The 21,992-nt window shown below is 36.4% G+C and overlaps 1 protein-coding gene across 5 annotated transcripts in view; it reads right to left on the bottom strand.

Annotated features, from left to right (window-relative positions):
- The window catches only part of sfl (N-deacetylase and N-sulfotransferase sfl), an 89,429-nt gene that overhangs the window by 19,005 nt on the left and 48,432 nt on the right, over positions 1-21,992 (bottom strand). For all 5 annotated transcript variants that reach the window (XM_076114688.1, XM_076114689.1, XM_076114687.1 and 2 more), the window contains 6 exons: positions 20,421-20,612; positions 12,010-12,262; positions 11,146-11,308; positions 8,153-8,359; positions 6,441-6,618; positions 4,812-5,057 (listed from right to left, as the gene is read on the bottom strand). In XM_076114688.1, coding sequence (XP_075970803.1) covers positions 4,812-5,057; positions 6,441-6,618; positions 8,153-8,359; positions 11,146-11,308; positions 12,010-12,262; positions 20,421-20,612 — 1,239 coding nt within the window. The remainder of the gene's footprint in view (positions 1-4,811; positions 5,058-6,440; positions 6,619-8,152; positions 8,360-11,145; positions 11,309-12,009; positions 12,263-20,420; positions 20,613-21,992) is intronic.

Below are 21,992 nucleotides of genomic sequence, written 5' to 3'. Positions count from 1 at the left end.
CAATATGCACACAATATAGAAAATTAATTAGGCACGTAATTTTGCAAGGACCGCGACACAAAGCTTCCCAGATATTTACGCACGGATGCACCCGCGCAAACACATGCGCGAATTAACTAACGTAAGGTACCTGCGGGTATTAAGGCCTGTCGGGGAATAAGGCCTAAATAACAAAAAACGTACGAAATACAGTAGTAGACGATCAAGATTACAGTCACACAAGCTCAGAGCGTATACGAGTCGCTGCAAAGTGGCGGACACACTCTTGCACTTCTCCCCCCGCAAATATCGTCGAAATCATTCAGAAGTGCGGTTCAGCAGCACGAATTATAAAAAATGACTCCAGTAAAACGTAAGTTGTTTAAAAAATATCATATTTACAAACCTGTATTGATTGTCCGCTTATTATATTAACGTATGCTTGTCCTTAGATTACCGTTTTAAGAGACTTGTAGTTATAAAAATTATATTATTATTCTTTTCTGTAAATAGGTGGTTGGCGGATATTAAGGCCTATAAAATTTTACAATAGGCCTTATTATACTCCTATTTTTTTAACTGCTATATAAGTAGGAGCGTGTTTTTAAAATGTTTGTTAGTGGGTAGTTTATATTTTCAATTTATTTATTATTGTTTTCAGTGCTTACAGTCACGATGCCTCCCAATCGAGCATTGTGGTCAGAAGGCGATCTGACAAAAATAAATCACAAAAAAAAAATTATCGGTACGGTCATGCCTGCAAAGAAGATAGAATGGATGATGCAATGAGGCAATGTTTGCGATGCTCCAAGTGGTACCACGATGAATGTGTCGGTTTGACTGCAGAATATAGTGATGATTTTCAATGTCCTGATGGATGCGAATAAGGGCAATTCATTTAATTTATTAAGACTACTATGCTTTCTATTGCCTTATGTTAATGATTATTGATGTCAAGAATACTAATTTACTTAGTTTAAGTTGATTTTTGAATAGTTTATAGTATAGGCCTTTTTACCCTACCCTATTATAATAAGGCCTAAAGACAGCGTTTTTTTTAAAGTGTTATAATGTTTTAGTTTTAAGCTTTAGAAGCTATTTTTTGTTTAAACTCGTTAGTAATATAAGTACATGACTGATTATTATAAAAACTGGTTGATTATATTGGATATTCTTCATTTTATTACAAATCTCCCTTAGCTAGGCCTTAATACCCGCGGGTACCTTATACACAATTTTGCACCTACCGAATACCTTTCCACCTTGCATATGCGGAGCTGCACTTTGCACCTACCACTCCATGTCTAACCCCCGGTATCTGAGGTACATTTAGTGGTAATTTATCGATTCAATAGCGTTTTAAACTCACATAAAAAAACGCTATTAAATAAATAAGCTACTGCCAAATTTTAATGTAACTCAGAAACTGGGGGTAAGTAGAATACATGAACTTTTGTATATTTGTCGAATCTTATTTCAGGTGGTAAGGCTCGTTATTAGAGGCTTAGCAGTGACTTTCATCAAAGCGAACGATAGATTGCCAATAATCTGTTTATTCTAAAAAAAGACAACTCCCACACTAAGAACTGCTCTGGTATCGCGGGGACTTTTACAAACATACAAACAAAAAGACAGACACAAAGAACAACCACACCCGAAACAACTATTTGTGTAATAAACAAATAATTGTTTCGTGTGGGAATCGAACCCCACCACGATCTCCCAACGCAGTGGTAACGGCGTATATAAAAAGCCTACTTGAGAGAAACAAATAGGCACAAAATCTGATTTCAAACCTTAATTTCAGGATTGTGTTACATTATCTACTTTGTGAATGTTTCGAATACGTTAGAATCACAGGTCTACCACGTTAGTTAACTACAAAATACAGATAACGATTATTATACCTATCCAGTATGATAGAATTAGAGGTACAATTAGTGTTGTACAATTAGTGAGTACTATTACATTCGATGTAATTGCACGTACGTTAGTGAGCTGAGTGTACCAGCGATAGATGTGGATAAGGCAACTCTATGAACTTTTAATTCAGTTGTGAACATGATATGGAAGTATTGCTTACAATACACGATTGTTTTCAACAAAATATGATATTAATTTGTAGCTACAACTTTCCAAGCGAAAATGTTGTATATGTATAAATAAGGCAAAATCTTTAATGTGAACGCCAACGTTGGTTAGTGGGAGGATCTCAGAGTTCTTTGAAGTCTTTAATTTAAAAACTTAGTTTATACTTAGGTCACTACTTATATTTTGAGCCTTGACGAATCTGATTGTTTTAGACCCCATTTGGTGTTTTCATCGTAAAGTTTGACCTTTTTGATTACTACATTCTGAAGAAAGTTTTGAAATCTGCAATGAAAATATTTTCAATATCGTCGATTGAAAATTGTAAGTGTGCGGGAAAATGGCATTAGGATGTTAACATTTTCGTACAAATATTTTTTACGACTTTCAACGTGACTTATAGAAACAGTCATGCCTACATCGACTTATTTATTATTTTGGTGATAAAGTTTGATCCTTTGAAAATTTAAAACGCCAATAAATGGAGTTCTGTCATGATTATTTTTCCCTCACCAATGAAATTCCTGAAGGTCGTCCAAGGTCACCAGTTGTGTCCGGAAAAATCGATGCTGTGCGAAAATTAATTATGCATTTTCGTTTCCTGACACATCAATAGATTGACACAATCCTAAACATTATTTCCACTCTCAGATATAAAATATTTGGAGAGAACATTTTCGTTTAGAAGTTTTTTTCTAAATGAGCCAATTTTTTTTCTACAAGAATTCGCAAAGGTACTCGCGCCGATTAGTGCGAACAAATGCTTGAAAATTCGATCATTTTGCTTCAAAATACATGTATCAAATTGTGATAGACCACAGATTTAGGATCTATGCGCATGAGCCGAAAAATAAATGTTAGTCGACTTTATGGATGCTTTAAGATGAACCAAATCCAGAAAAAGTTATTCGCGCTCGATGCACTTCGAAACAAATGGTCCCTTGATTTTTTACAAAAACTTTGTCACGGCCCAAAGTTTCTTTAGAAAATGCAGAATGGTTAATTTTTATTGATTTACAATCAAAAATTTACCGAAAGACTGATTTAAAATATGGAAAAACCACACAATCCTACAGGTCGAGTTCCATAATGACAATGCCCGCCCTAACGCATCTTGTTAAACAACCGGCTATTATGTGCACGAAAATAATCGAATTAATTAGTTTCTCGCCATACACTACAGTTTGACATCAAATGACTTTATTTAGTCCCAAAACGTCAAGAATAAATAGCATTAACATTGATTTTTCATCGGCACAAGAAACAGGTCATGCTTTTAAACACCCTGTTTTTGAGGGGTCTTCGGGAAAGAAAAAAAAATATTAAAAAAATATTTCAGTCGGTTAAAAATCTATCTAGATCATGCATAAGAATACCCAAGAACACGATAAAGTAGTTTTCACTCACATATTTACCGTTTTTCATAGTTAGGCTCAAAATATAAGTAGTGGCCCACGTATCAATGGGCTATTTACGACTTTTAACACAAAAAAGTAACGTTGCTTAGATGTCGCGATAAAGGTGTGTAACACACATCTGCACAATAACAAATGCTATGTGTTTAACTGAATGACTTTTTAAGGCCTGATAAATAAAAATACCCCATAGTTCAATGAATTATTGGAATCTATTAACTCTTTAGTTATTTATACTGACAATTATTAGCAGCTAAAGTGGTTCACGCTATATTTGGACTAACAATTCGGAGCTAGTAGAACAACATAACACCCGGTCATTTTGAGTAGGTGCACACACTTTTCGTTGAACGATACTCGCGAATGCACATTGCGAACCGGTAATATAATTATCGGAATTTCATTGTCGGCGCCTAGCCTGGCTATCGAGATACTCGTAGTGGCGCAACGCAACGTTTGCGGTCAATAGGAGTTTGGAAACCACCGCACAGTTGCCACAAACATTTACCAGTAACAGGGACACTTATACGAACGTTACTATTACGATTTTCGTGTTTGCTCTGGAATTATTTCGTGTTTATCGAGTTTGTTTTTGGAAGTTTTATTGGTAAAAGGAAACTGAATCTAAACTGTTTGATTTTATTAGCTACTAGCTGACCCGCGCAACTTCGCTTGCGTCACGTAAGAGAGAATGGGTCATAATTTTTCCCGTTTTTGTAACATTTTTCGTTACTACTCCGCTCCTAATAGTCGTAGCGTGATGATATATAGCTTATAGCCTTCCTCGATAAATGGGCTATCTAACAGTGAAATTTTTTTTAATTTTTCAAATCGGACCAGTAGCTCCTGAGATTAGCGCTTTCAAACAAACAAACAAACAAACAAACAAACAAACAAACAAACAAACAAACAAACAAACAATCAAACAAACAAACTCTTCAGCTTTATAATATTAGTATAGATGGGTTTTTATAAGTAAAGATCGTATATGAAAACAAAAAAAGTTCGATCATTTTGGTACAATTTTTTGATGTTACAGGTAATTTGCGGAAACTAATTTTCTAAAACAAATTGCATACAATGACTATTTCAAGTAGAAAATAAAACAGATTACCACAAGCCTGAAATGGAAATTACCATACATTATCATCCGACGTAACACGGCTCAAGGTTGTAACCACCTTACCGCTAATACACAGCGCTAATTACATACAATTACAGTTCAATAATACAATATCCCACAAAGGGCACGGCAATCGAATTAACGCACACATAATTACTATATGTTCAAACACAGTAGTTATAGGAGGGTAGTCAAACAAAACTTACCTCGCCGGTCTCAAATGCGGGTACTCCTCCGTACTGGTCACTTTGACGTCCCATACTTTTCTCCAAGCTTCGAACAAAGGTTCATGTACTGGGTATACTCCGGAATGATGTGGAGATACTGAATAACAAGAGTTGGTTGGAATGCCGTGTTCGATGGCAAATTGCTTGTTGAGCATCATCTCGGCTTCTAAGTGGGAAACGTTGTTGTAGAGATGCGGCTGCTGATGGTTCCACATATGGCAAAACCTGTTGACAATGTATAGCGATTAGTGCATTTTATAGCGATTGTTCGATGTTATCACTTTATTGTGGCAGTAGGACACGGAATTAACTTTTTAAAGGACTAATACGTTACTAAACAATAGCTTTCATTATGAAAATCAAATTGTACGATATTGACAATGGTATTGAACGATATCCGTAATTATGAACAAAAGTATCACAATATAGTTTGTCGTGCGACAACACAGACAAAACAAGTGTTTAGTAATATGTATTCGAAAAATATTAAGCTAATACATTCTATAAAGAACTTGATATTCGTGTTCGACATATAATAAATATCATATCAGGCTTAGAATTCCTGCTATCAAATAGGCCGTCTGTATTCATGAGAACGAATGCGACGGAAATGGAAACATACGTACAATTATTCATAAGCTGTTCCTTGGTTGTTCATCATAGCTATGACTAATCCCAAATGAAATAACGTGTGATGTCATTCTTTAATTCTAATCTATGGAAGAGATTAGGAACAGGATATTTGTGGTTGTTTTTGGGCACGCCATTATTTTTAGATTGATGGTATGCAGAATTTATTACGGCGTGTAGTTAAGGAATTTTAATATACGGTTGTGTGTGAAGCTGGTGAAACATCAAAGACTACAAACAAATGTATCATAAAATATACCTTTGAAATCCAATTTGAATAAAAATGTCGCGGTTTGATCCCCACACCGAACCTAGGCTTGTGTGATCCACAGGTAGTATTTTTTTATCTAGTGTCTGTTGGTATATTTGTAAAATCTTTTAAGTACTAGTATTTTAAAAGCAAAACGTCTTTAAAAAACAAACAAATGAAATTCGATCGTCACAAAATCGTGTAGAACATTATGCCTTTACCAGCCGCTCATCCATTCACCCTTACAAAGCTCGAGAAAAGATACATCCACGTAATTGCGATTGAAACTGATATAAAGTAAGTTACTACTTTTATAAGAATTACGTACAAAGTTCAAAGATACATAGTTCCGTAATAAGTAAAGTTGGGAAGACGGACACAAGTACGGATACGTCTGTATTTAATTAACTGAAACTTGCTTCCCATATGCATATTAAGTTTATGAAGAGTTGCGGGTTAACTAAGTTTGCGTCTTCAACTGTGGTTACTTCACCGTATAATTATACAGTACGCTGCATACGTAAGTGGTAGTATTAGAGTTGCAAAGCTTATTAGAGTTTGCTGAACGAACATAGGCCAAAAACGAGTAAAAGTTTCTCGTAGTTTAAAGATTAGCAGAACCATTTAATGTCACCTTTGGAAATATGCATGATTTCTTTATTTCGGTTCTCCATGGAAACAAGCTGTGTATATAAAAATAAGTATATGAATAACTCAATGAAACTTACCAAGTAAAATGTTCTCTATTCCTTAACAGGGCATCGTCTCCTCGGTTTTCTAGCGTGGTGCCGTGGTGGTAGTACTTTGCGCTGTAGCCCAGGTTAAATCTAAACCCTGGCACTAAGCGCTGCAGAGCTGCTTGGGAGGCCAACATGGCGGCTACGTCTTCTTCGTGAAGACGGGTACCTGGACAAAGAAAATAGTTTAGAATAATTATAATAATTTAGTTTGTGTTAGTTATCTCATCTCCATAATAGACAACTCCAGTACTAAGAATTGCTCTTGTATCGCGGAGACTTTTACAAACATACAAACAAAGGACACAAAGTATAATTATATGTGGTTCACAAATATTTGTTACGTGTGAGAATCCAATCCCCGACCTTTTGACGCACTGGTAGAAGCGTCGTGACCACCTTAACAAACTATAAAAATATTCCCTAGTTGTGAGTTAAGCAGTAAAACCCGATATTTAGCTACCGGCACTTGTACGTACCTCAAGCAAAGTAAGAAGAGGTCCTAGAAATTTAATTGTACTCTGTGTTTCAGTGCATTCTACCAAAAAATCTATGTTACTAATTCTCTAAGCGACCTCATACAATATTTAGTTCCTGAATACGAGACGAGGACACTGTTAGAAAGTAATGGGATTTTAATATTAAGCCAGTACAAGCTTCTAAAATTTTGTTAGAAAAAGAAAAATGTATGATTTAGGAAGAAAACATAGCACTAATCAATTATAACAGGAATACCAAAATGATAGACGAATAGAAAACGCCCACTATCAAAACCTAACGTAATGAACTAACATTTCCTCTTTACGCAGTCCCATAATGGATTTATGATAGCATTTACTGCCCTATGACGTATCAGTTTTATGAAACTCACATAATACGCTAAAAGCATTTTCAAGGGCACGCGATGTCGGTTCATCGAACTTAATGACTACTAAATGTCAGCATTACATCTGTTTAGGCTTGGGTATTCGATCACCAAGCCATGTATCGGTGCATACAAATATTAGTTTACATACTTACAAATGTATGAGCTCATATTACTATTCAGTGCAGCTAGGTGCTAATATCATTCAAATCTTCCTCGCATACTAATACGTAGGACAAAGGCTATACAACGTTAGATTGATTGAGAGCCGTTCGTTACTGAGTGCTTAGGATTCCATACGTTTTTTCCCTTATAAGTGAATATGGGTAAATTGCCGATATGTATTCAGCGCGAGAGAGTAAAGCGGAGACTATGATTAGACTATAGTAGTAAAGAGAACTCGATTGGAACATTACTACATTGACTAACGTTGAAACTTGATTGAGAAATTCGGAATAGATGAACACTAACATTTTAGTAGGAGTATTCAGGTTTCAAGATATTATTGTATAATTTTGTACCTCAATACAAAAGATAACGCTACATTGTCAAAGGTCTTGCATTTAAATTCAATGCAACGGAACGCCTAATATTTTCCCAGTTTGCTTATCTTATACGAGTCACAAGGTTTGACCAAAAGTTATTAGTAGCTAATTTACTGGATAAAACAGTAAAATGATAAGTAACATACATCAACATATTCAAATTCTTGAAGTTTGAAGAATCTATGATAACCACATTCCTTTTCTACGAATTAATATAGTGAATCTCAAAAATCAACCGGCTAGTCTCCAGTCGTTTAAATACCATTCGTTATCACAAAACGAATCGCACATACCTCTTTCTCCCACGAAGATATCATCAATATCGACGAGTATCCACCTGTCGAGGCTCAAGCTAAGCTGGCCATGACTGAGGTAGCTGAGCGCGTCGAGGAACAGTATCCTGTGCAACCAGAATTGTAGACCCGAGCCGAACAGGACACGTTGGACGCCGTCCAAACGTCCGTGGTCTTGTATCACTGTCGCTAACGGCATGCGCTCTTCTGTAAACATCGTTATTATTCAGACACGGCCTTTATTTAGGTAAAGGGCAAAAGCTTGAATTGCTGAGATCATAAATGAACAAAGAGAAATTATAAGATCAATTGTTTTATTTTCGCTATAATTAAGAAACGAACCATTCTTGTACCTTTAAGGAATGAAGTCGTAACCTAAAAGAGTTGATATTACATCCCTTCTGTGAGTACAGATACTGAGGATAAATGATTTATACTAAATTCAATTGTCAACAGAATTAAACACCAGTGTCGTATTTCTAAGCATTTTCTATTTTAATTGTCTAAGCAAAAAATATAGTGTAAAACTTCTACCGATCCAAAGTTTTTCCATCCAGATAAACGTGGGTTTATTACTAATTCATTCGACCTAGCACTGCGGTGTCAAAGACAGACCGAGTTGGACAAAAACTTCAAACTTATAACACCTACTTTTTGCATTGGTCGCAGCGGTACAAAAATACGATCAGTCGTTAGTTCTCAGTCGCGAATACAAATAGTACAATTGTAGGCAGTCAGACACGAAGGAAGTCTTTACCACAAAAATATTTCGACGAAAAACAGACCTAATTACATTAATATTTCTCAATTTCAACCTTCTGAATAAATAAATTGTTACTGTCTATACCAAAAGGTTTTGTCAGTTCTCAGTATTTCAATTATTTTATTTCTTCTAATAATTGCTTAAGTGAAACTATAAGCAATTTAAAAAGTCGCACTGTCATCTGTCTCGTCAGGAGACTCGCATTTTGAGCGGATATGTTTTAGTACACAATGGTAGAAAATCGAATTTACATGTGAAACTGGGCCAATATAATACTTTATAAGTTAATATTTTGTCATGTCTTCTTTCTGCCATTTCATAAATAGAAATTTTCGCATGTTGTAAATTTACTTCCTCATTTTTTTATTCCCGAGTGCATGCAACTGTTCTAAGTATATGTACGTGTTTTTAAAAGTGGTATGAATATCATAAATAGATAACTAATTGATCTTATAAATAATACTTTTTGTTATAGACTGACAGAACATAATTTTCCGTCGCTTTTAAATCTGTTTCGCCAGCTGTGTGCAGCTTTTAGGCTTACTTAAAATTAAACAGATTATTTAAATTAATTTAATTAATTCATTGTTGCCTTTTCCCCGCGCCGACTTTCTTTAAAGCATAAAATTGAATTTCATAATGGGTCTTTATTCTAAGCCTACGTATAATCATAATGGACTTAATAATTGTGCCCGTAAGGATGATTTTGGTTCAACAGAAACACAAGAGCCAAGTAAATAGGAGGTAAATAAAGTCCAGATTTTATAAGACGAAACGTGCATTTATTTACGAACGCTCGAGCTGCATTAACAAACCGATTAAGTGATATATTACCATTAAACAAATACAGTGAATGATTCGAAAGGTACTCAAAAATATAAAGAAAGGTACCTAAGTCGCAAAGTTCTCTGCACTAATTAACAGTTCCTGAGAACTTGCGCAACTCAGTTCGGAAAACTATGTAGCTAGTAAGCGGGAAACTATATCCTTAATAATAATTTTCAGAGAAAACCTTGGCAGGAATACGATATTAATATCAAGAATAGATTGGTAGAATCAATGTAAGTGTTATGGAATTCCTTCCATTAATTAGGACATGATGACGGGGCGTGATTATTATTAATTGATGTTATTCGAAACTACTGTTACATGCGAACAGAGTATACGTGAAATATGTAATGTTCCCTTGTTACTTTGTTCCTTGGTAAAAGTGGATTGTGTAGCTAAAATAAAGCGGAATATTTTTGCTTGGAAAATAGTATGAGAAACTTCGTCGGTTTTCCAACAAAACACTTTGTGCTTTTGAAATGTTTAGAAATTTAAACAATAATACAATATTGAAGTACTGTTTCTTACAGTTTTGTACCGTTTATTTTTAGATTTTGTTTATAATTTACTACGGTTTTCTTAACAAAAAGACGAATGAGCTGATTTTAACAGAGCTGTACCAATGTGGTACACGTCTGCAAAAACGAAATACTATATAATTTGATTTTAACCTATCTTTATGTTTATAATAGTATGCCTTTATCATTTCGCAAGTCGCGCTAAGGCCACTGGGTTAGTCATGCGGCTACTACTTGCCAAGTTGTAAAGCCACGAAACCATACCACTAAATCGAAGGCACTCTGGTGTTTATTGCTCGTAACACAAAGTAAAGCCTGTCATTCAATCACTGAGAATACCAGCCTAGTCAGCTTGTCACACGTCGCATCTCGTTGCGAACTTCGCAAGGGCGACAAATTTCACCTCGACCTTATCAAGAAAGTCTTCGAATAATGTTTGGTGTCCTGATTTTAATATAATGTTCATTAAGTTTATAAGAAAACTAGCTTTTACTTTAACGAACTCTTTTACTTCGAAATGCGTAATTTTCCCGGGGTAAAAAGTACCCTATGTCCTTTCTCGGGTATCAAAATATCTCCATACCAAATTTCATGCATGTAGTTTAGACGTGATTGAGTAACAAACAGACAGACAGAGTTACTTTCGATTTATAATATTAGTATGGATATTGCACATGGAATTTTTTTAGGTCGTGGAAAGTATTAAATACGTTCAAACAGCGGATGCAAAGTATCTTCTGCAACAAGCATCTTCTGTCAATCTCACAAATAAGTTTATACTGTGAGCGAGTTAGACAGAGGTCTAAAGGCACTTTACATTTAACGTCACACACTATAATTATATTATCAAAGTAATAGCGTAAATTCTCTTTAAATATATTTACCTTCAGATCCATATTCGTTTTGCCTGAGCGCCCAGGCAACTGGCTCGTAAGTGGTGCTGTTTGCTCTGAACACTGCCCAGTGATCACCAGGCAGTGAGCCCCAAGCCGTCTCTCCTGCCCGCGCTAGTCGAAGCACGGGTGACGCAGAGTTCAGTGTTGCGTCCTTAGAACAATATACTTGAATTAGTACACTAGCGCGATAATCTGTCTATCGTCTTTGTTTCCATGAGCAGGTATAATTGCTAGTAAATTAATGATATATTGATATTAAGAAAAAAATCAAACAATTGCAACAAAAAATAAACATAGTTTTCTCGGTATAGTTTGAAACACCCAGACATGACTATGCTGTTGACAGTTAGATTACTGCAAAACGAAAAACATTTTATACAAACATATTTTAAGATGGGTATTTCAATTTATAAAATACACAAAGATAATGGTTCACAAAGGTTTAATGTTGTCTGTGTTTGTGCAGTTAGAATTCCTCACAGACGGTCTCTATAAAGGAACTCTTGTTTTATTACGCCACTAAGATCTTATAACCGCTTGTAATGTTGAAGGCGGTCCATAAGATGTGTTCGGCGAAATGCAATCGTGTCCGATTTACGTATTCGGATTACAGCAGAAGCATTAAGCTTTATGAGGGTCGAATGGTCGAAAATACAAGTAGGTTACATCAGACCAACTATAATATTTAAGCCTTTAGCTGTCGAAATAGAAGGTTTTACGTCAGAACACTTTTATATTCGGACACTGGATTGTTGGATCATAAATCATGGCCTACAAAAATCTGGTACTTACTAAAAGGTTTTATGCGTTAGGGATGGAAGCGTAGTGTTTTTATGATGACGAAAGGCTTACCTTTAATCTCAAATTAGTGTGCATGAACAATGGGAATCCTTTCAGTTGGGCACCAACAAGGGTTTCTTCTCCTGGCGTCGCGAACGCCACAACACCGACAGAATACTCTCGACAGTATTTATCGAGTAGTTCCCGATTCCACTTGTCCATGTTTGCGTATTTCGATAGCGATTCGAATACGATAACGCCGTATCGCCCTTTGTCCAATGTGGTGAGCACAGGTAGACTTTTACCCGCTACTTCCACTTTGTACCTGTGTACAACAAATACACAAATTATCAAAATACTAAACCCGATTACATTTGGTAGGTATTTAAACAATGATTTCATGACAAGATAATAAGATAAGGACTCGAAACCTGACACGCACTATGCAGTAATATTGTAAACGGATCTATGTATGTAATTAATGCACTAATCTTCTCATATAAGGTCGTATTCATTTGGTTAATATAAATAACTAGATCCAATATTTACGCCAATATAATTATATTGCATATTAAACATTGCAACGGAAATAGTTCAAGGGATTATTTGAACCGCATTTAAACATTCAGTATTCAGCCTCTATAATAATTAAACTATCCACATTCCAACATTGTTAAAATTAAACAAATAGAAATGCAATTATAAAGCCGTACAAAATAATGTTATGGCTGTACAATTCAGCGCTTGGAAAATTGATGAAGGGCAAAGTTTTGCCATTGTGTGTTGGGAATAAAACTAGGACAAAAGAAAGATAAACATTGGTTGATATCGTTTGAAAAGGTCCTGAGGCCACGAAATGTAATCCATGCGTCAGCGAAGTACAGTCGGGCACTGAGTCAGCAGTATAACCAAGTGAGAATTTGTTATCTTATACATATGTACATGTACATGAGTGAACAAAATTGCGAGTATTGCGATTATATATTTGTCAATAGCACTTGTGGCTTACTTTTAAGGTAAGCATTTATCTCAACCATAGCAATTTGTAATACTTTGTTTGGTCCATTGTGCGTTTGTACATATTATTATCTGTATAGGTGTCTTGACTTCATATTATCGAAGTTAAATGTACAAAAAGAAGAATTAAATAATTACAAACAGTTTCTCACTGATTACAATCGTCGACTATATGACCAACTAACTTATTATACCATGTAAAGAGTTATCAAGGAATTATTTATTGAAATCTTAATAATTGTTTATGATTAACTATAGTTGATAAAAGTTTTATATTCAATGCAAAATTGGAATTCTAATAAACATTAAAATTTGTTGTCTGCATAACTGCACGGGCCTGTTTTTGAGATCAATACCTTGAAGGTGAAGTGGCAGCCTGCGCTACCTGTAGACACTCAAGCACTATAGAGGAGAGAATACATATGTACGATATCAAGGTATGCAACTGCTTCATGGTCCCGACAGAATCCAATTTCAGTGTTACGATTGTAGGCTTACAGACATCATCTAGTCGAATTCCCTTCACCATTAAATATTATTTCGATAAAGTAAACCAAGCCTTACTTTAATATTCAACCTCTTCAGAATTTCAGGCATTTATTATTATGTAACTGTGGCGGAAACATTTGAAATTCAACGCTATAATTTCAAAGAGATATCTTATAATTAAAGCAATGGTGGTTCGCTTCCGCGACATAAAATTGTACAGTTTAAATAGAACCGAGTAATGGCGTCCCCTTGTCAAACACTGAACAAGCCACCGAAGTTGATTGGCAATATTGAAAATTGAACTGTCCAAACATTCGCTTTTAGGATACTTTCCAATTTTCAATCAAAAGCACCCATTTTATCGATATTGGGAAAATCTGACAAGTCTCCGAATTCAATGCAGGTCAACGTGAAATTGTAGTATGAAAATTCATCGGTCAACCGTAGTAAAAAGAGTAGTGAGTAGCATACAGGTATAGAGAGACGACCGTTCATTTTGCTCCAGTTAAGTTTCGCTTCAATTTGGCAGACCGAGAGCACTTCCAGCCGAGTCTAGGGCGAATGGCAACTTGCAAACAGCATTTACCTACTCGAATCGGTCCGTCTTTCCGTCTTAATGTACGGTGGACTCGTTGGCAACTTTGTGCACATACTCGTATACCTACTCACCGAGCAAACGGCCTGATACGATAGCTTTGCCAATTTTATGTGCATTTTAAAAACACGCCGCTTATGTTAACTTCGACGGTCATAAAACTACGAGGACAAAACGAGAGACGTGAGCTCTGCGTCACTATTTAGCTTGCGCTAACATGTTTCTAATTACCTTAATTAGTGTCCTGACATTAAAACGAGAGAGCGCTCTGTTTAAATTAGAGCACGCGAAACGGCCTACTTTGTCCGTGAACCGAATGCGACAAGGGCTAATTCGTGATAAGGGAGCGCGAGTGAGTTCAATAAAGGGGAGCAATGTCACGGCGTGCGACCCTGGTGACCTGCCGCCCCCTTAGGATAACACCAGTTATCGTAAAGAGGCCGCTATAATTGCGCTAAGGTTTGCCAGAAAACAGAAAAAATTAACCAAATCTTTATATTATTCTGAATTAGCATTACCCGGTAGTTTACCACATGGCAACCGCTAGGCGTAGCTTAAGACAATTAGCTCGGCGTATTTACAACTTTCAAGGGTGTAAGGGTGTGTCAGCCATTACACCTGACATAGTTAATTAAGCTAAAGTTACGTTGGCATTTTAATTCTTATTTTAGATCTTAGCTTAGGATAAAGACATAAGTCAAAATATGCAAATAAAACTTTTATGGGTAGGCAGCTAGGTAACTTCACTCTAATAGCAGTCACATCTTCGTACTAGTATGGTAGGCGTGAATAACTAAAGATAGTAGCAATTACGGACCGGCTGCCTGCCTAAATTGAGGACAACTCGGCAATGCTCCCAGACGTGGCCGTTTTTATGTTAGGTACTAATGGAAACTTGTCTCTCTCTCTAACTGAAACGTTTGGCTGTTTCTTCTAAGGAAGCACTCGAAAATGTAAGCCCTATAAGACTTAAAGTCAATTAAAGACATACATTACATCTAGAGAAGTACCCCCAGAACACCACGTAAAGTCGTTAGAGAAAACTTTTACTACGAGACTTTAAATTGGCCAATATAAAATTCACTTACCGTGAAGTTTTATTGTCAGGCATTTAATTTGGTATATTCCCGTTGTCCACCCCCTGCTTGTCCACCCCGGGTGGACAGTGACACAAATCTTTTAAAAAGTTCTCGGTGTCCACCCCTGGGGGACAGTGAGAATTAATTTTAAATTATTCCCGCTGGCCACCCCGGGTGGACAAAGACACGAGTTTCATATTACTACTCTCGATGTTCACCACCGGTGGACAAAGCCACTGCTTAAATAAACATTCTCAATGTCCACGCTTGATGGAATTGGGTGTAAAAAAATAAGTAGGTCTAAAGTTTAATCATATTATCAACATTATCAACAGTAATATGAAACTCGTGTCTTTGTCCACCCGGGGTGGCCAGTGGGAATAATTTAAAATTAATTCTCACTGTCCCCCAGGGGTGGACACCGAGAACTTTTTAAAAGATTTGTGTCACTGTCCACCCGGGGTGGACAAGCAGGGGGTGGACAACGGGAATATACCTTTAATTTTTCCTAATAAAAAATAATGCGTGGTCCAGAACAAAAGAAATAGAATTGCGATGGAAGTCATCAACGTTGAGCCTCGTGTTACGTGAACTAAAACTGCACCGAATGGCTCTGAAGTGGCTAAGAGCTGAGTATTGTCGCCGGAGTAACACAATAACCATTAACGCTCTATTAAAAAAGTGGTTTACCCTCTTGTGCACTATAAAGTGTGTTTTACGAGGGGTGGGAGTAGTAATAAACAGAGCCGAAGCTCACATCACACGAGGGTCAAGTGAACGTTAGCAATCAAACTCGAAAACTACCAACAACTCATATGAAGGATAGTTTATCCAATAATGTAAATACGTTGTTCCGTACCTCCAGCGTAGAGAGGCGGAAATGTTCGGAAAATTTTCGCACCACTTTATTTGTAAAACAAAAACTTCTCGATCGCTGTACAAGCACGAATAAAACAGCTAATCTTTCTTTTACACTCAATTTACCGTAGCCGTTGCCTCTAAGTTTTAAAGCGGAACTCGACGAAACGAATCGTAGTTACACCTACATTTGTATACGCAAGACAGTTTACTTGTATTTACGAGGAAGGTTTCGGGCGGGATTAAAGGAAACAGTGTCAAAACGACTTAATTACTTTATATTAAGTCGTTTTGACACAAACGAGCATTAATGGAGAACGAGGCGGCGAGATAGGGGGCGGGATGCCGCGGGCTTGCCTCTAATGGCACTACTAACTAACTAACTGTCGCCACAACGACTCGCCGTAGTCGAGTCGCGGCGCAAGACTTGCCTCGCCTCGCCTCGCGGTGACTACCACCTTACCGGCTCACCTGTCACCTTACACCTTGCTTTATATTTAATTAAGTTTACATTACTACCACCAACATACGAGCTGGTGTTTGTTTCCAAATTATCAGCTAATTAGACCGCCACTGCATTACGAGGTCGAGGTAATTCTGTTTAAGCAACAATATTTGGGTCAATGGAATTCATAATAAAGAGGAATTTAAACAATGTAACTTTTGTTTGCTATTTTAAATGTAATCCATATCGAATATTTTGATGATAAATGATTCCACGACACCAGTTTCAATTTGGTTAGACGGTGAAACAACTGAATGTTTTGATGGTCGCTTGGATCTGAATGCGGGGATTTTATGTGATTGTTGACAGATATGCGATATTGCAAATATTTTCTGTTGTTTTACAATATATAAATGTCTGCTATGTTTAGATATTGTTTGTTACACTTTTGTATTCGTGAGCATTAAGATGGGGTTTTATGATAGACCCGCGGGTCAAATAGAGCCTTTTGTTTTACGTGTGTGTCTACAAGTTATAAAGGTGATCCTTCATTAAAACCGTTGTCGAAGTCCACACCCCTCATGGGACCGCAGCTAATTGGCAAATTAAATTCAATTAGGAGGACATAGAAGACATAATAATATAATAATTCGATATTTTATTTGTATGTTGTACCTACAAAACTTTGTTAAGTTTAATATAATGAAATGTACTTGTTTGTTATCCTGACAAAGAAGGTGAACAAATTGCTGTATCTTTATATATAATAATGTTACCTGACTTAGTTTTAGGTATTTTGCCCAGTGGACGTATTTCACCAAGTAGTTCGTCTGAACTTTTAAGCAACTACAGTTTTGTAGCGGAAATTCTCGCAGGTACTCTAACAGGTAAATACATAAAGATCCTTTTATCTTTACAAAACTAGAAGAACTGAAACTGCGCACATACATGTTAGAGCATTAAAAGAAAAATAAATATAAATTTAAGAAAACTATCAAGAATTTATGCAACAATATCGCATGTGGTTTGTCAATTTTATGAAGAGTTAAACACAAATGTAGTATCAATTCAAACACAGCATTTGCTGTCAGTTTTTACACATATATCCAATGATAAATTACGAGCTCAATTAAACATTGATTGACTTACAAATAAATAGCAGTTTGTATGCATGAGAAGTGTCGTACATCTCAAGTTTGAAGGCATGAAATAAACATGTGTGTTTCTTCGAATACACTATAAAAAGTTAATTAGAATCGTCTGATAACGAAGAACGTTCCGCATCGTTAAGCTGGTTATTATACTGGATTCACGCGCTAACGCAACACGATTGCCTATTATTATCATTAGAACTTTCACTGATATTAAATGATGACCACTAAACACGTCAAGTCAATATTGATGTGCAAAATAACGTTCGCTTTTGTTGTATTTGCGATTATTGTTTATAAACTATATTTTTGTTAAGATAGTAGTTTTGTACTACGCTTGATTTAAAAGTTCGATAACTTACAAGTTTTGATAGAGCAGCATGCTATTATTAGTTGTTACTACGCCGTATATGTAACGTTCGTTTCTAGCAAAAAATCTAAACGTACGAAAACCTTTCCATTACAATCTATGATCTTATATCTCGATAAGCGAAAATTCAGTCTACCGATAGACAGGATAAAACGAGGCCTAAGGACGAAAAAGATCAACAAAAAATCGGGGAGAAATCTAATTCCTGGGCCGTCAAACATTTCATAAGCAAGCTCGGAGCGTAGCCCAGTTTACTGGGACTCGGTAGAAAAGCGATTTTTAACCCGACACGAGCAAAAAGTCTCGTATGACGTCGTCGAGCACCGGCCCGTGAGACGACATACAGCCTGGAAAATAAACACCGACATTTTAATACTGGACGATTTACGAGTTTATTTGGTCAGTGATGTGTTAAATAATGGAACTAGCATTTTTATGCAGCTAAAATGGAAAATCTTCAATGTACGTTTATTTTAAATAAGACCTACGAAAGCATTAGCTTCAGTGTTCTACAAATTAACGTAATGCTTTCATTAAATTCTATAGAAATCTAGTGGTTCATTCTGATTTTGTATTTCCAATATTATTGTCGGTTATTTCTCTAATCCTTACCCTACTTAGCGAGGCTAACGTAAGTTTAGACTCATCGTCCAAATTTCGGAGGCTTCTCATTGTCCATAACGGCTTACCCAGTGTTCGCGTTAGTGCTCAGGATCTAGCGATTAAAATCCTTTTGAAAAGCGAGTGTTTAGATAGCTTTAAAATAGTTTTACCCTACGGAACACTATGTAAATGAAAACACTTATCAAATTTACAACTTTGTCAAGAATTGATTTAGCAATTCATGAATATGCAATAAATAAGTACTAAATATAAAAGATGATAAACAAAACCGCCCACAATTAAAATGTTTTTATCGTAAGGTTAATAAAGGTTAGCAATAGATAATTCCTTGTTTGTGTATTCATATTCTCGTTAAGAAATAATACGTTGATAATTGTTTCCAAGAAATTAATAAGTATATTCATAACGGGAAAGCCCATGAGTGCTAATTAGATAATTTCGCAAACTTTTGGGTCGTGAAATCACGGCTACCAAAAGGTCACCTTGCCTCTCCTCGTGGGTACCGTAAATGCGATTAACGTATTAAAGCAAGAGAACGGCCAGTGCTATTTAACTTTATTTAAGATTGTGATAAAAAAATATACTATAATAATTATATCGTCTCCCAAGAGCGGCGTTTTAGGAGTTTCTCCCGTAACTGAGAAATTGTAAGTGCCTAAGACGGCGTAAAAGCAAAATGCCCAAAATGTCACTCAAATAACGTCGGCTTTATAAGAAGAAAAGGAATAAGATAAGACAACAACACGTCTAAAACAAAACCGTCGTTACTTCCTATCAGGTTGTAGGAAATAAATAGATTCTTCCCCAATACGTTTCCCGATGCAGTACATCAACTGGCGCGCATATTAGCTGTCAACGAACACAACCGATCGCCTCGCTCTGAACAAGGAAAAACAAACAAAGGGAGGTAAACATCGCCCTATAATAGCCATCAAGCGAAGCTCGGTAAATATTTACATGATAACTTTAAGAAATTGCTTTTTAAAAGACATGTATGGATATGGATATGGAAATGCGATGACTATATTCCGCCTTTCTATTTATATCTGAGGCCGCTCCCAGTTTAGTGTTTTGAATAAAATATGCTGTGTCTGTCAATCTCAGGCCGGCAATATAGGTCGATGATATTCTTACTATACAAACACAAAGCAGATAAAACAATACAAAAATATTAACACTTCTGAAATAATACATTAACTTAAGAGTTTTTGAACGACATTATATTCATGTAAGAATAAGGTATTTGGCATTAAACAGTGTTAATGTTTATAAGACACGGTAAAGCTGATAACAGACTTAGGTGCCTTGGGTTTCCTATCTTTGTACAAAGTTGCAAGGGCGTGGTAACACGGCCTTTCATGTAACACGAATGCTTAAAAGATAATACATTTGCGTTGTTTGACTACTGTATTTAAACCGAGAAGGAAATTCCGAAATGCAAGCTGTAGTTAATAATTTGTTGTTTCGTCAGAGTTTACATTGAATCGAATGATTCCAATACCAGATATAAGTTGATTAAATGTGTCCAGTCAATGTGTGAATACATGAATACTTAACTATAATATATGTATAATGTTCAAAACGTAGGTATGTTCCATAAGTATATTTTTTATTTTTATTGACTAACAATTTGTTAATCTGGTTGACCATACGAAAAGAGGACTTAGGTTTCAGTAATCGAAACTAGCAATACTTCTGACCCATAACAAATTAAAGCGAATTCGTGTCGCGACCCATTAATCTTTTATTTCACGCCTTAACCATGGGGAAACGATAATAATATAGTTTTTTTTTTCGATTCTTCGTTCCAAATGAGTTCTTCTAGTTTTCACACCTGTTGGGAATTTGAACTTACCGTATACGGTTGGCGACGAGTAACTCGGCGATATCGCGTCCTAGTCGCGAATAGGCCGACTCGACTATGACGAGCACCTTGGCGTCGATGCGCAGACGCGCGTCCGAACGGTGGTCGCGCGCCGCCTGCTGCTCGGACGCGAGCAGCGAACATTGGGACAATGGCCGCGGGACCCGGTCACGCCATACTAGACTGTAGAGAAATCCATGTTATTATACAGATAACACATACAGATAACATTACAATTACATTGGCTTGAGTTTACATATATGTAAAGTCTTGTGTATCCCAAAAGTTCAGAATATCTTTTCACTTGGTATCGAACCCAAGATTTCAGGTTGTCACGAATTGTCTCACACAAAATTACTGAGGCATTCATTTGAGTTTCTAAGATTCACCTTCTCCCTTTTTATATAAATTGTTTCATTAACGATAATCGTGGCAATTTTTCCGCACCTGAGTAAATGAGCCGGCAATTAAAACTCCAGTAATACCATTTGCGTACTAAGTAACCTCGCAAAAACGAAATTTACAAGAAAATCAATCAAAGACTGCCAAACTTAAAGCTGCGTTCCAAGTAGGAGCCACATCAAAGCGCCATTAAGGTTTATCTCAATAGCGTAAAATAAATAAAGGCAGGAATTTGTGGAAATATTTTATCCGTAGGCGGTAGTGGTCCTGTGAGCGGCGGCTGAGTCTTGTGGCCTCTTTGCTTTAATGAAAGCCACGCCTGAATCAACCGAGAGGAAACTTCTAACGACGACGCTTAAAAGACATACCGACCTGCGTATTGGGCACAAATACCGTCTGTATACCGCTAAAATGCGAATGTTTACTTACAATAAACAATGTAATTAGTTCCGATTAGCATTAATGAGGTGGGATTTGTATGCAAATTAAGAAGCCGATAATTTGACCGATAAACTCAATTACACGCAAATACTAAACAAACGTTTATAAAACAATATGCGTTTAAATCAGCGAGTTGGCAGGGCGTTAGCGGAGCAGCTTCCATTAATTAGCCAGAACACAAGTTTTGCTATAAATTCAACTGAGTCGGCGAAACTTGCCGCCCCTGCCGCTCATCTCGACGCGGTGTAATTTTAAGCCGATAAAATAAAATATTATGGGTCCTAGCTACACGCCATCTGCCCTAATTACATAAAATCACGTTATAAATTACTCTGAAATATTCGCCTCCTCGTCCTAATTTAGCTGCGAAAAGCTGCCAAACAAAGGGCGACAAGGACGCTCGGCACAAAGTTAAACGTCTTTAATACTTCCGCGAAGCAATTTCCTGTAGGTATTAACTGCCAATTTTATGCATAATGAATCCTTTGGTATTGAAATAAAATATATACATTGTAAACTAAATGAGTTCAGTCCTCTTGTAACATGTCTGTGCCGCATGTATTTCTTGTATTTCAACCGGAAAACACCCCCAAATCGGAGCTTTGTTTACATATACCTTCCGAACATGGGATAAGAACAGGATGAATTTATGCAAATTTTATGGTAGAACCTCTGAAATAAAATCAAAATACCTATAAAGAGTTTAATTATGTATAGTTT

The sequence above is a fragment of the Anticarsia gemmatalis genome, chromosome 5, assembly GCF_050436995.1.
Source record: "Anticarsia gemmatalis isolate Benzon Research Colony breed Stoneville strain chromosome 5, ilAntGemm2 primary, whole genome shotgun sequence".
NCBI classification, from domain to species: Eukaryota; Metazoa; Arthropoda; class Insecta; order Lepidoptera; family Erebidae; genus Anticarsia; species Anticarsia gemmatalis.
The sequence above is the reverse complement of the archived record's forward strand: the minus strand, read 5'-3'. Positions and strand labels throughout refer to the sequence as shown.